The sequence below is a fragment of the Scyliorhinus torazame genome, chromosome 3, assembly GCF_047496885.1.
Source record: "Scyliorhinus torazame isolate Kashiwa2021f chromosome 3, sScyTor2.1, whole genome shotgun sequence".
Taxonomy (NCBI): domain Eukaryota; kingdom Metazoa; phylum Chordata; class Chondrichthyes; order Carcharhiniformes; family Scyliorhinidae; genus Scyliorhinus; species Scyliorhinus torazame.
In genome coordinates this window covers 265,032,636-265,046,173 of record NC_092709.1, presented here as the reverse complement: position 1 = coordinate 265,046,173, position 13,538 = coordinate 265,032,636, and the positions used below count along the sequence as shown (strand labels likewise).

At 47.3% G+C, this 13,538-nt stretch overlaps 1 protein-coding gene across 1 annotated transcript in view; it reads left to right on the top strand.

Annotated features, from left to right (window-relative positions):
- The window catches only part of pdzd2 (PDZ domain containing 2), an 809,599-nt gene that overhangs the window by 592,333 nt on the left and 203,728 nt on the right, over nucleotides 1-13,538 (top strand). The window contains 1 exon segment of the mRNA XM_072497206.1: nucleotides 8,845-8,993. Within this exon segment, the coding sequence (XP_072353307.1) occupies nucleotides 8,845-8,993 (149 nt within the window).

The window sequence follows — 13,538 nt, the reverse complement described above, 5'->3', positions numbered from 1 at the left end:
GGCGAAATCTGCTAGAGCCCCCGCAACGCTCAATATAGGGGATTATATGAACAAAATTAGCGCAGTAGGCGAGTTTTGGTTCAACCCCACCACACTCAGCATGGACCGACAGGTTAGGGCAGTCCTGCAAAAAAACAGGGCAGCATTCGCGACCCACAAACACGACTGTGGACGGATGACTTGTTCCGTACAAATAACAGGACCGGACCCTAGACCCCAAAAGCAGTACGGATTCCCCCTAGAAGCAGAGGGAGAAATCCTAAAGGTCATAGAAAGTTTATTAGAGCAGGGCGTCCTAAGATCGGTCGCCTCAACTAATAATGCCCCAATTTGGCCAGTAAGGAAACCCGACGGATCATGGCGCTTGACCATTGATTATCGGGAACTCAATAAAGTCACCCCCGCAGCAGCCCCCACCGTTGCAACAAGTCCCGAGACCATGCTCAAACAGGGACTCCATGCCCGATATTTCACTGTTTTGGACGTCAGTAATGGATTCTGGTCCATTCCATTGGCAAAGGCGTGCCAGTACAAATTTGCCTTTACTTTCAGAGCGCAGCAATACACGTGGACATGCCTGCCACAAGGCTTCCACAACTCCCCCTCCATTTTCCACCGACAGCTGGCAAATGGACTAGCGAAATTTTCTCGCCCCGAATGTCTGGTACAGTATGTAGACGATCTACTACTGCAGACAGACACAAAGGCACATTGAGCTTCTGTCCGAACTCCTGGAATTACTACATTCCATTGGCTGTAAAGTCAACCCCAAAAAGGCCCAGATATTGGAAGAAAAGGTGGTATATTTGGGTACTATCATCACACATGGCAAACGTGAGATTGAGCACAAAAGAATTGACTTGATCGCTAAATTGCCTCTTCCCCAAAACGTTTCAGCCCTCCGGTCGTTTTTAGGACTGGTTGGCTACTGCCGAAACCACATTGACGGTTTCGCTAGCAAGGCAGCGCCCCTCTCAGACCTCCTAAAGAAAGGAGGCCCCTGGGAATGGCTTCCGCAACATACGGATGCTGTGGAATCATTAAAACAGGCGCTCATAGCCGCCCCCGCAGTACAGGTTCCCGACCCGCTTTCCCCTTACGCCATAGAGGTAGCAACCACAGACCGCACCCTTTCAGCCGTGCTCCTGCAGGAACGGCACAACCAGCTAAGACCCGTGGCTTATGCCTCCCGAATTTTAGATGCTGTGGAGCAGGGATTTTCAGCCTGTGAGAGGCACCTGCTCACAGTTTTCTGGGAAGTCCAGTACTTTTCATACATTACCGGACTGAACCCCATCACCATTTTAACCGAGCACACCCCCACCCAACTTTTACTAGACGGACGACTTAAAGACGGTACCTTCAGCCAAATCCGCGCTGCTAGGTGGACCCTTCTCTTACAAGGACGGGACATCACAGTCAAACGGACCAAAACACACACATACTTAGCGAACAATCTACAGTACCCCGGAACTCCCCATGAGTGTGAAATCATCTCGCCCCACCATAATACAGGCCCCTTTATTGCGAAAACACCCCCCAGAAAACTAGCCACTCCATCTCAAAGCCCCCCTCACCCGGACATGTGTGATCCCATTAGGGTCTATGTGGATGGATCTTCCACAATCCTGGATGGGCAACGCATAACGGGTTGTGGGATTTATGTGGAGGACGCGCTGGGACGCGCCCTCGAGGAAATCGCATTAAAATTACCCGGATACTTAGGCGCGCAGGCAGCAGAGCTTGCGGCCATCGCTTACATTATAGAGCACCCCGATTCCTTCCCCAGCCCAGCAGACATATATTCAGACAGTCTATACGTTTGCAACAGCCTCACCGAACTTCTACCCCTCTGGGAAACAAGAGGTTTTGTTTCCGCGGATGGGAAACCCCTCCCCTCAGCCCCATTGGTCCGCCATATTCTGAAAAAAGCCAAGGACAGGACTTTTGGCATTATAAAAGTCCACAGCCACCATCGTTCCTCCCACCCTGGAAATGTAAAAGCCGACGCACTGGCTAAGGCAGGATCCAGGCATGGGTATTTTTGGAAGCCCCCCGAAAGCGCTCCAGTGAATGCGCCAGTGAGTGCAGTTCAGGTCATGCAGACTAGGATCAAAGATCTAGTAGAGGCCCAGAAGCAGGATAGCGTTCTCACTGAGATTGTGAAAGGGAAGTTTCCAGCCCCATACGAAAGGTTCAGAAATACGATAACCACACATGACGGTGTGGTGTAGAAAGACACCCTTTATGTAGTTCCGAAGCAGGATAGGAACCAATTAATCTGTTTATTCCATGATGGTCATGGACACCAGGGAATCGATCCCACCGCAACCCACCTCAAACAGCTTTGTTGGTGGCCAAATCTCAAAGAGGATGTATCCCATTACATTGAGAATTGCCTCATCTGCGCACAGAACAACCCCGATAGATATGCCAAAAAGGCACAACTCAGCCACACCCGACCCGTTAACGGCCCCTGGACTAACCTCCAGATCGATTTTATAGGTCCATTACCCCCTTGCAGGAATGGCTATAAATATGTTCTGGTGGTCATAGACACTTTTACCAAGTGGGTGGAAACATTTCCAGCCCGCACCAACACCGCGAAAACCACAGCCAAAATCCTAACCCACCACATTTTTACAAGATGGGGACTCCCCCGCAGTATTGAATCGGACCAAGGTTCTCACTTTACGGGACGGGTCATGCAGAACGTCCTCACGATATTTGGCGTAACCCAAAAATTTCACATTGCGTACCACCCACAGTCGAGTGGTATAGTGGAACGCATGAATCGGACCCTAAAAACCACCCTTAGAAAAATGGTCCAGCAGAACAACACCACTTGTGATTCTGTCCTCCCCTTTGCGCTGATGTTTTTGCGTAACACTGTTTCCACCTCCACAGGTTACACCCCACACACCCTCATGACCGGACACCCCATGAAAGGGACAGAGTACTTGTTGGGTTTAGACCTGACCAGCCCTGAAGTCACGGCCCTCACCCACGAGAAAGCCGTTGAACAATTACTTGCAAATGTAAAAACGGCTCAGTTAGCAGCCGCTGTTAAACTGGGCACTAAAAGAAAACAGAGCAAGGCCTGTTTTGATAAGGCAGTACATGCAACGGAGTATAATATAGGACAACAAGTGATGTTGTCTGTGTATAACCCCAGCACATTTCTGTCTCCGAAATACTCGGGTTCGTACTCCATTACGGATAAAGTAAGCTGATCAGTATATAAAATCAAATACCCAAATGGTAAGACTGCGTGGTTTCACATAAACCAGTTAAAGGCTTATGGAGCACAGTCAAACCACGCCAACCACATCATGCTTTACGCAGCAGACCAAACCCCGCCCACAACCAACGTGATCACACCAACCCCCACCACGTCCAGCCCAGACACGGACTCGCCCCCGACTCCACCCTCAAAATTTACACTCCGCCCCGGAACGCCCACAGACTGCAGCAGCAGAGATAATGACTGTGACTCTGACGACAGCCACAGCACGCCTCCCTACTATCCTGGACCCACACCCAGCGACTCCGAGTTCGACTCTAGTGATCCCTTCCTGATCACTTAAACAAACCACACCACCGACCACCGAACCATACAGACGACCCCGACTTTGTCCCCACACAACTTGACGAAAGCCATTGGCACCGCGACAACTCCTACAGACTCATCCGCAACGACGAAAGCAACCACAACTCATACCACGCAGCCCTCTCAACATTAATTCACTCCAGAATTTGGCACCCGGGAGAAGGGGACGACCTCGAGTCAGACCCCCAATCCGCCAACCCCTTTGCGACCCTGTTCGCAACAGAGAACTGAGGTGTCCACATGATAATTTAAAGGAAACACTTGGAGAAAAGTGTTGTCCTTCCTGATGCAACCTGCAGGATGTTTTATGTTGTTTGTATGTTTGTTTAAGTGTTGTTCGTCCGACAGGAGAATTTTTCTCACCGTCACACCCATTCACCTGAAACCTTTTAGCTCTTTCCAACACACCCACCGCGGCCAGGCGCTTGTTCAGCGGTACCAACTTGTCCACAGATACCACAATGGTACCAACTTGTCCACAGATACCTGGTCAACAGACCAGACGCTTGTTCAGCGGAACTAGCTTATCTGCAGATACCTGGACAGCAGACCGGATGCCTGTTCAGTGGAACTAGCTTGTCTGCAGACACTTTAGCTGATACCTGTTCGGGTACCAGACGCCCGTTCTTATTCGAGGGTAGAAGCACAGCACTAGCTTTTCAGCTGGTACTGGTTCAAGTGCCAGATGCCCGATCTGATTTGACGGTAGAATCACAGCAGCAACCCCACCATGATGACTACATTTTTGCCCGTTCTTGTCGGTTGCTCAGGCAGTGGAGAAACGGCGTGAGACCCGCCCTGCCTGGGAACCCCCCGCTGGTCAAAAACGCTCGGGTAGGGGACATACGGTATTGGTAGCCGTCCTACCTGGGGACTCCATCCAAATCTTACCTGTCGCGGCCCATACGCACCTCATTCGACCATTTCCTTTCAAAACAGTTTTATTTATTTAGGCGACCCTTGGGTTGCTGCCTCATGCTATTTACATCCAGGAACATTTGGATGATAAACTTAGCACTGGTCCACCATTGGGAAGTGTGCTGTGTCCTAACATTTGTTTTGAAAAAAAAATGGGGAAGTCACACATAGTGGCCAATTATAAGGGTTTAATTGGCCCCAAGAAGGACAGACACACTAACATACCGGATATTATACCAAGGTAGTTACAGAGATTATGCTTGTTTTACAGAACTCCAGAAGCTCCAGGACCAGAGGAAAACAGAACACAAAGAAAGAAAAAGAAAGCGGACAGCCATGAGGACTTCTTTCATCGTGATCAAAATTTTTATGATGTACATTTGGTTGCGCGGGAACGCAGACCTCATTACTCCAAACCCCCCTGCCGTGTTTCACTGCCCCGCAGTACCGAGGGCCCAATCACCAGCCACGCTGCATTATCCTGGTGTGCCAAGTTCATACCTTGTCGTACGTAATTGAAGCACTGTTAGCGTTGGCAATACTCTTCTGTGCAGTGCAGACTATGCGCCTCCGCAAATGGAGAAGGAGAGCGTACCGCGCTCGAACCCCGGTATATCGGATCCGATCCCCTATATTCGGTTATGACCAGACCCCAGACCCCCGCGACCTATGAAACCAGAATAATAAAACATGCACTTGCGTTTTTCTGTAAATAAAAAAATGTACAAAACCCCATCAACAGAAAATGTATGATCCTTAGCTTGACTGCCAAGCCAGGAAAGAGTATATGGAATGTTATGATTGTTGTTGTATGTTTTAGAGAGATAGGATGATGCAATGCTTGATGAGTGTATTTAGGTAAAATTAGAGGTTCCAAATTTTTATTTTGTAGATGCATGCCCCTGCCTGACATAGCGCCCTCAAGAATTGTTTAGGTAAATTTTTGTGCATAGCTAGGGTCAGAGTAGTGGCCATGTAGGAGGTGTCCCCCCCCCCCCCGGTCAGGGAACGGAAAGGAGAAAATTTATGTGATCCTTCACGCTTCGCGTTAGGATCACAAGGAGGGACGGTAGCCACCAAAAATGGCTGATTCCCTATTAATTTGGCCAAAACCCGATATAAAATGGCTAACCGAAAAGGCTGATGGGAAAAGCAGCCAACAGGACACAAACGGACAGCTGCAGACAGAATAGCGTACTCGGCTCTGGGGAAGTCGGCCCAGATCGATACCTACGACTATTAGCAGCACATCAACACAGACATCTGCAGTTTAATCGGCTATCCCCAGGAACAATTGCAACATATTAGCAATTGAATGCCGGGCCAGACCTCTCGGCGCCTGCAGTGGCCGAAACAAAGACAGGTGAACGACCACCCCCCAATCGAGGAATCGCCGCATTATTGGAGCATATCGAACCCAGTGATTGGGAACAAGTCCAATCACTTGGGACTCCGGGTCAAGGGCCGCCCCGAGAGGCGGGAAGCCCCTGGGCCCTATAAATTGAGGGGCCAAGTTCAGATCTTCTCCTGCTCGCAACCTTCGCAAGAACATCGACCAGAAACTGTAAGTTTGACTCCAGCGATCGCTACCCGATAGAGACTCCTAGCCATCGACCCGCATCAGCCTTTTGAATCCCGCAGGCCAGACCCAATTCGATACACCATTCGTTTCCCTGACCTGGTGGGCCATCCCCAAAAGTTAAGTATTGGCCAGTAGTGGAAGGTTTTGATGTAGATAGTAGGATTATTGTGTAAGTATCTATTGCTGTACATAATAAATGACCGTTGATTTCAATCTTACTAAGCGGTGTGCTGACTTACTAATCATAACTCGAGCTTGAACCACGTGGCGGTATCAGAAAGATACCTGGCGACTCGTGAGCAAAGGTGACATAATCAGAGCTAATAAAACTAAGGCTAAAAAGAGCAACACACCCCTTTTACATCCCCCTCTATCCCGCCTGAAGCATCTAAATCCTGGAACGTTTAGCTGCCAATCCTGCCCTTCCCTCAACCAGGTCTCTGTAATGGCAACAACATCATAGTTCCAAGCACTAATCCAAGCTCTAAGTTCATCTGCCTTACCCTAATACTTCTTGCATTAAAACATATGCACTTCAGGCCACGTGACCCGCTGTGTTCAGCAACTTCTCCCTGTCTGCTCTGCCTCAGAGCCACACTGTCCCTATTCCCTAGTTCTCCCTCAATGCTCTCACCTTCTGACCTATTGCTCCCGTGCCCATTGCAATTCATTGTTCCACACAATGCAAATTTATGCACGCCATGGAATGCAAGGGATTTCCAGGGAATTCTGCTGTTGGGCAGCCCGCTCAAGATGACCACATCAAAGAGATGAAAATGCATTTCAGTCACTCAAGTGTGTCATTTCACTGCACTTGCCTCTGTTTGATGTGGTCAATGTTGACAAACATTGGAGTCTCACACATAGGCCACTGAAGCATGAAGGGATATGAATGGATCAAAGCTGCAGATGTTTTTTATGAGCTGGCAATCACAAAACATTACTTGAACTTACGTGGGGATGGCGGGAGGGCACACAGGCAATCTGGGGCTTGGGGGCTGCAGTGCAGTGATGGTGGGGGGGATTCGGAGTTGATTTGCGGTGCGGGGTCGGGGGTGGGGGGGGGGGGGAATGGGCCCAGATGGTCTCTTCCAGCGTGACTTTGGCGTGGTGGACTTCACGGTTGGCCAAGGGGGTTGCCCATGGCCCACCGCGAGGTCCACCAGGTCAGGTTCATGATTGTTGAGAGCGCAAGTAAGAGCCGCCCATGTGATGCTGCGTCGTGGGAATCGGAGAATCATGGGAGGGTGGAGCACAGATCGCTGGGCCTGCTAAATAGATGCAAGTGTGCCTTTTTGATCCAGTTGCATTAATTTCCATGCTCCCGCTGGCATCTGGCGTGGAATTCATTCACGTTGGCAGCGAGGGGTTGGAACATGGCGTTGGGCGCTGATCCCGAATTTACCCCGATGCCTGATTCTCCATCCTATCAGGGAATACAGTCCGGGGACAGAGAATCCTACCCATAACCTTTTCTGGTGTACCTCAAGTTGCACGCACAACCAAATGCTAATACATTTCTATTCCAATATCTGTTTGTGCAATTTTCTGAAAGAACGTTGCTGAAGATCTTCCTCTATACAAGTGATTGAGGATTAATTTCCAGTTTAAGAACTGGCATTGAAATATGTGTACGGGCTAACGTTTTGCTCAGGACAAGCTTTAGAGGTGTCTAATGTAAGAATCCATGCTGCTGATTGCAAATTCTGCAACAGACAAAAAGAGTCTGGTAATTGTAACGATTCTTACCTCAGACAATAATAATAATCTTTATTAGTGTCACAAATGGGCTTAAATTAACACTGCAATGAAGTTACTGTGAAAAGATCCTAGTCGCCACACTCCGGCACCTGTTCGGGTACACTGAGGGAGCACTCAGAATATCTAATTCACCTAACAAGCACAGCTTTCGGGACATGTGGGAGGAAACCGGAGCACCCGGAGGAAACCCATGCAGAATCTGGGAGAATGTGCAGACTCCACAGTGATCCAAGCCGGGAATCGAACCCATGTCCCCGGCGCTGTAAAGCAACAATGCTAACCACTGTGCCCCCATGCACCTTGGTTCACATGTCGCTCTGTTGTGATTATATTTGAATTTTCCCAGTGCATGCAGTGGAAAAAATTATATTAAGCCTGTGAATGAATTTGTCGGAAACTTCATCATGTGATAAAATGTTACAACAGATTGATTTTATTAAAAAATTATCATTTCCTAATGTGTAATATTTATTTATTAACAGTAAAGAAAACCCTTTGTGAGAAATGTGTAAATTGAGTAATTTGTTCAGTTTTGTCAGCATCTGCTTTGGGAACAAGTGCTGAACAGTATTCATATTTAGTTTCTTACTGACTTCATTCCTGAATGTTGGAATTTTTCCCAGTTGTAATTATTCTGGGCCCCAGGTTGGTTGTCTGGTCTAAAGTTGTTCTTTGACGAGCTGGGTTGGGCTGACATTGCCTGAGACTGCAGTCTGTGAAGCAGCAATGTTAAATCTGGATTATTAGCGTTGTTGTTTGCAGCTCACTGATAACATAATGGCTGAAATACTGTGTTAATTTTCTAAATCCATGCCCCTTTCTTATCAGAAATGCACTGATCGAATTTGTGCATAAATTAATGGCCGAAAAATTGTAGGGGTCAAACCCAAATTCCCGACATGCGCTGCTAATGAGCACTGTTCCCAGTGAAAATGTGTACAGTTTCCTCTCTGACTCCCACTTCTGCTTCCAGGTGGAGGGAGCCGTCTGGAATCTGTCGGGGAAGATGATGAGCTGATTGTGGAAAATGGTGAAGCAAGTTGTGACATGTCAGAAAAGCCAGCACGAGGAGGCCGCAAGCATTCCCTTCCCCAGCAGCTTGATTCAGTTGGTATTAGACAGGTGTGTGCCCAGCTCTTTTCTGTGTCTAGCTGAGCCATCAGGTATCCTGCAGCTGAGATGGTAACACTTTCACCAAATGTTTTTTCTCTCGACCTCCTCAATTCAACTCTATGAGCAATAACTTGGCCAGAGTAGCAAACTACTCATTAATTCACAGAACGCAGCAAATGTTTTCTGAGCAGTAAAGGTAACTTGCTTTCATGGCTTTAGCATCATTATTTAGGAACCTTTAAGGAAAGCAGGGGAGAGTTTATTTGGAGAAGCTTTCCTGAGATATTCCATTCTGCTGACTGAATATCCTTTGAGGCGAATGTTTTGCTTTGCAATGCAATTTTCAGTGTGACCATTTTCTGTTCTTCTGTAGGATGAGACCATCATTTTAACCATTACTAGTTTCATTCCCTCCTTTTTCTCTTCAGACCCACAACCAAAGCTTTGACCTTGTCTGGTTGGGGTCAACAGGCCCTGAGTCATGGGGCCAACACTTGTTTAGGTTCAGAGCAACATTCTTGCTGTTTCTTAAAGACTCAACGGAGATTGACAAACGTACCCTGAGAAAAATTACAAACATCCTTTGAGGCTGGATTTAAGGGTTATTTTTATGGCTCGTGGCTGTATATTGGGAATTCCATTCTGGAAACTGATATGATTTCTCAATTATTAATTCTAATGCATAGAAAATTATATGGAACATGCTGATTTCCATGTGCTCTCATTGCATGTAGGATTATGCTAGAAACATTTATTTGTAAAATTAACCCTTCCAGGTCAAGGAGTCCAACACTCTAATCTAGGGCTGTATTATATGTGCCCCACTAGGTGTGTTTTGTGCAAGGGCGCATGTAATGTAGGGCAGGTGCCCACCCCACCACCTTCCTGCCCACTGCGGAGCTCACCCCCATAACACAGGGGATGGGCAGCCGCCATATTAGCAACTCTCCCGCCATATTCAAAAATGAAATCTGTCATAATATATACATCAGGATATGATGGTGCAGAGACACACACTGACTAACAAAGTGCAAGACCAATCAACACACACAACACAGCAGCCAATCACCAGTTAGGGCACGGTCACTATAAAGACAGAGGGCACTAGTTTTCCCACTCATTCGGGATGCAGCCTCTGAGACAGACAGAGCCCACAGTCAGTAGCACAAACATCCACCATGTGCTAGCAGTATAGGCTGGTCAGGTTAGGCATAGGTCTTCAGTCAATCTAACATAGTGTCGACCCACAGTGCAAGTAAGTTTAACAGCTCTTAGTTAAATAAAATAGAGTTGTACTATTACAAGTGTTGGTAGCCTGTCTATGTTACTGCTAAGGTAAACGCAGTCTCCACAGATCCAGAGTACCCAACACATCAAAATCAAGTGTCAATTTGGCTTGTTATCAAATCAACTGACCCTGATAATACATTTCTCACCCACGCCATAAAAGGTTTCACTGGAGCAGCTGAGCAAGAGCGAACAGTCCAATATTTAAAGGAATAAGTTATTTCACGGGGTGGAAGGAACGGGGGTTAGATCTTTGGGGGCTGCCTTTTGCTGACCAGATGAACCCTTTTCTCCTTCCTACCCACCCGCAGCTTTAAACCCCATCGAGCCCCTCTCTCTGACCTACCCAAATCCCTCCATCCCCATAAAAGGGTTTCAGATTTCTGGATAACTGGGGCTCATTCTGGGGTCGGTGGGACCTCTACAAATGGGATGGTCGACACCTGGACCAGAGGGGTACCAATATCCTGGGGGGGAAATTTGCTAATGCTCTTCGGGAGGGTTTAAACTAGTTCAGCAGGGGCTTGGGAACCTGAATTGTAGCTCCAGTATACAGGACGTTGAGAGTAGTGAGGTCATGAGTAAGGTTTTAAAGTTGCAGGAGTGTACCGGCAGGCAAGAAGGTGGTTTAAAGTGTGTCTTTAATGCCAGGAGCATCCGGAATAAGGTGGGTGAACTTGCGACATGGGTTGGTACCTGGGACTTCGATGTTGTGGCCATTTCGGAGACATGGATAGAGCAGGGACAGGAATGGTTGTTGCAGGTGCCGGGGTTTAGATATTTCAGTAAGCTCCGGGAAGATGGTAAAAGAGGGTGAGGCGTGGCATTGTTAGTCAAGGACAGTATTACGGTGGCAGAAAGGACGTTTGATGAGGACTCGTCTACTGAGGTAGTATGGGCTGAGGTTAGAAACAGGAAAGGAGAGGTCACCCTGTTAGGGGTTTTCTATAGGCCTCCGAAAAGTTCCAGAGATGTAGAGGAAAGGATTGCAAAGATGATTCTGGATAGGAGCGAAAGCAACAGGGTAGTTGTTATGGGGGACTTTAACTTTCCAAATATTGACTGGAAACGCTATAGTTCGAGTACTTGAGATGGGTCCATTTTTGTCCAATGTGTGCAAGAGGGTTTCCTGACACAGTATGTAGATAGGCCAACGAGAGGCGAGGCTGTATTGGATTTGGTACTGAGTAATGAACCAGGACAGGTGTTAGATTTGGAGGTAGGTGAACACTTTGGTGATAGTGACCACAATTCGATTACGTTTACTTTAGTGATGGAAAGGGATAGGTATATACCGCAGGGCAAGAGTTATATCTGGGGGAAAGGCAATTATGATGCGATAAGGCAAGACTTAGGATGCATCGGATGGAGAGGAAAACTACAGGGGATGGGCACAATGGAAATGTGGAGCTTGTTCAAGGAACAGCTACTGTGTGTCCTTGATAAGTATGTACCTGTCAGGCAGGGAGGAAGTGGTCGAGCAAGGGAACCGTGGTTTACTAAGGCAGTCAAAACACTTGTCAAGAGGAAGAAGGAGGCTTATGTAAAGATGAGACATGAAGGTTCAGTAAGGGCGCTCGAGAGTTACAAGTTAGCTAGGAAGGACCTAAAGAGAGAGCTAAGAAGGGCCAGGAGGGGACATGAGAAGTCTTTGGCAGGTAGGATCAAGGATAACCCTAAAGCTTTCTATAGATATGTCAGGAATAAAAGAATGACTAGGGTAAGAGTAGGGCCAGTCAAGGACAGTAGTGGGAAGTTGTGCTTGGAGTCCGAGGAGATAGGAGAGGTGCTAAATGAATATTTTTCATCAGTATTCACACAGGAAAAAGACAATGTTGTCGAGGAGAATACTGAGATTCAGGCTACTAGACTAGAAGGGCTTGAGGTTCATAAGGAGGAGGTGTTAACAATACTGGAAAGGGTGAAAATAGATAAGTCCCCTGGGCCGGATGGGATTTATCCTAGGATTCTTTGGGAAGCTAGGGAGGAGATTGCTGAGCCTTTGGCTTTGATCTTTAAGTCATCTTTGTCAACAGGAATAGTGCCAGAAGACTGGAGGATAGCAAATGTTGTCCCCTTGTTCAAGAAGGGGAGTAGAGACAACCCCGGTAACTATAGACCAGTGAGCCTTACTTCTGTTGTGGGCAAAATCTTGGAAAGGTTTATAAGAGATAGGGTGTATAATCATCTGGAAAGGAATAATTTGATTAGACATAGTCAACATGGTTTCGTGAAGGGCAGGTCGTGCCTCACAAACCTTATTGAGTTCTTTGAGAAGGTGACCAAACAGGTGGATGAGGGTAAAGCAGTTGATGTGGTGTATATGGATTTCAGTAAAGCGTTTGATAAGGTTCCCCACGGTAGGCTACTGCAGAAAATATGGAAGCATGGGATTCAGGGAGATTTAGCAGTTTGGATCAGAAATTGGCTAGCTGGAAGAAGACAAAGGGTGGTGGTTGATGGGAAGTGTTCAGACTGGAGTCCAGTTACTAGTGGTGTACCACAAGGATCTGTTTTGGGGCCACTGCTGTTTGTCATTTTTATAAATGACCTGTGGAAGCATTGGAAAGGGTGCAGAGGAGATTTACCAGAATGTTGCCTGGTATAGAGGGAAGATCTTGTGAGGAAAGGCTGAGGGACTTGAGGCTGTTTTCGTTAGAGTGAAGAAGGTTAAGAGGTGACTTAATTAAGGCATACACGATGATCAGAGGATTGGATAGGGTGGACAGTGAGAGTCTTTTTCCTCATATGGTGATGTCTAGCACGAGGGGACATAGCTTTAAATTGAGGGGAGATAGATATAAGACAGATGTCAGAGGTAGGTTCTTTACTCAGGGAGTAGTAAGGGTGTGGAATGCTCTGCCTGCAACAGTAGTGGACTCACCAACACTAAGGGTATTTAAATGGTCATTGGATAGACATAAGGACGATAAGGGAATAGTGTAAATGGGCTTTAGAGTGGTTTCACAGGACGGCGCAACATCGAGGGCTGAAGGGCCTGTACTGCACTGTAATGTTCTAGGTTCTATCCCCGGGACTGCAGATTTATCTGCTCTGGGGACTGTGGGGTCTTCTTGCTTCTACAAACGTGGTCTTGGCGTTGCTGGGACTGATGGAGCTGGCAACCAATCTGATTCACCGGCAGCTCTGGAGGGCGAAAGTAATAATGCATCTTCACAAACTTCATTAGAAAGAGAAAAGATAATTTATTAACAAGAAAACTTGTACAGAAGTACAGCTGCCACTCTGATACATTAATTTCCTACA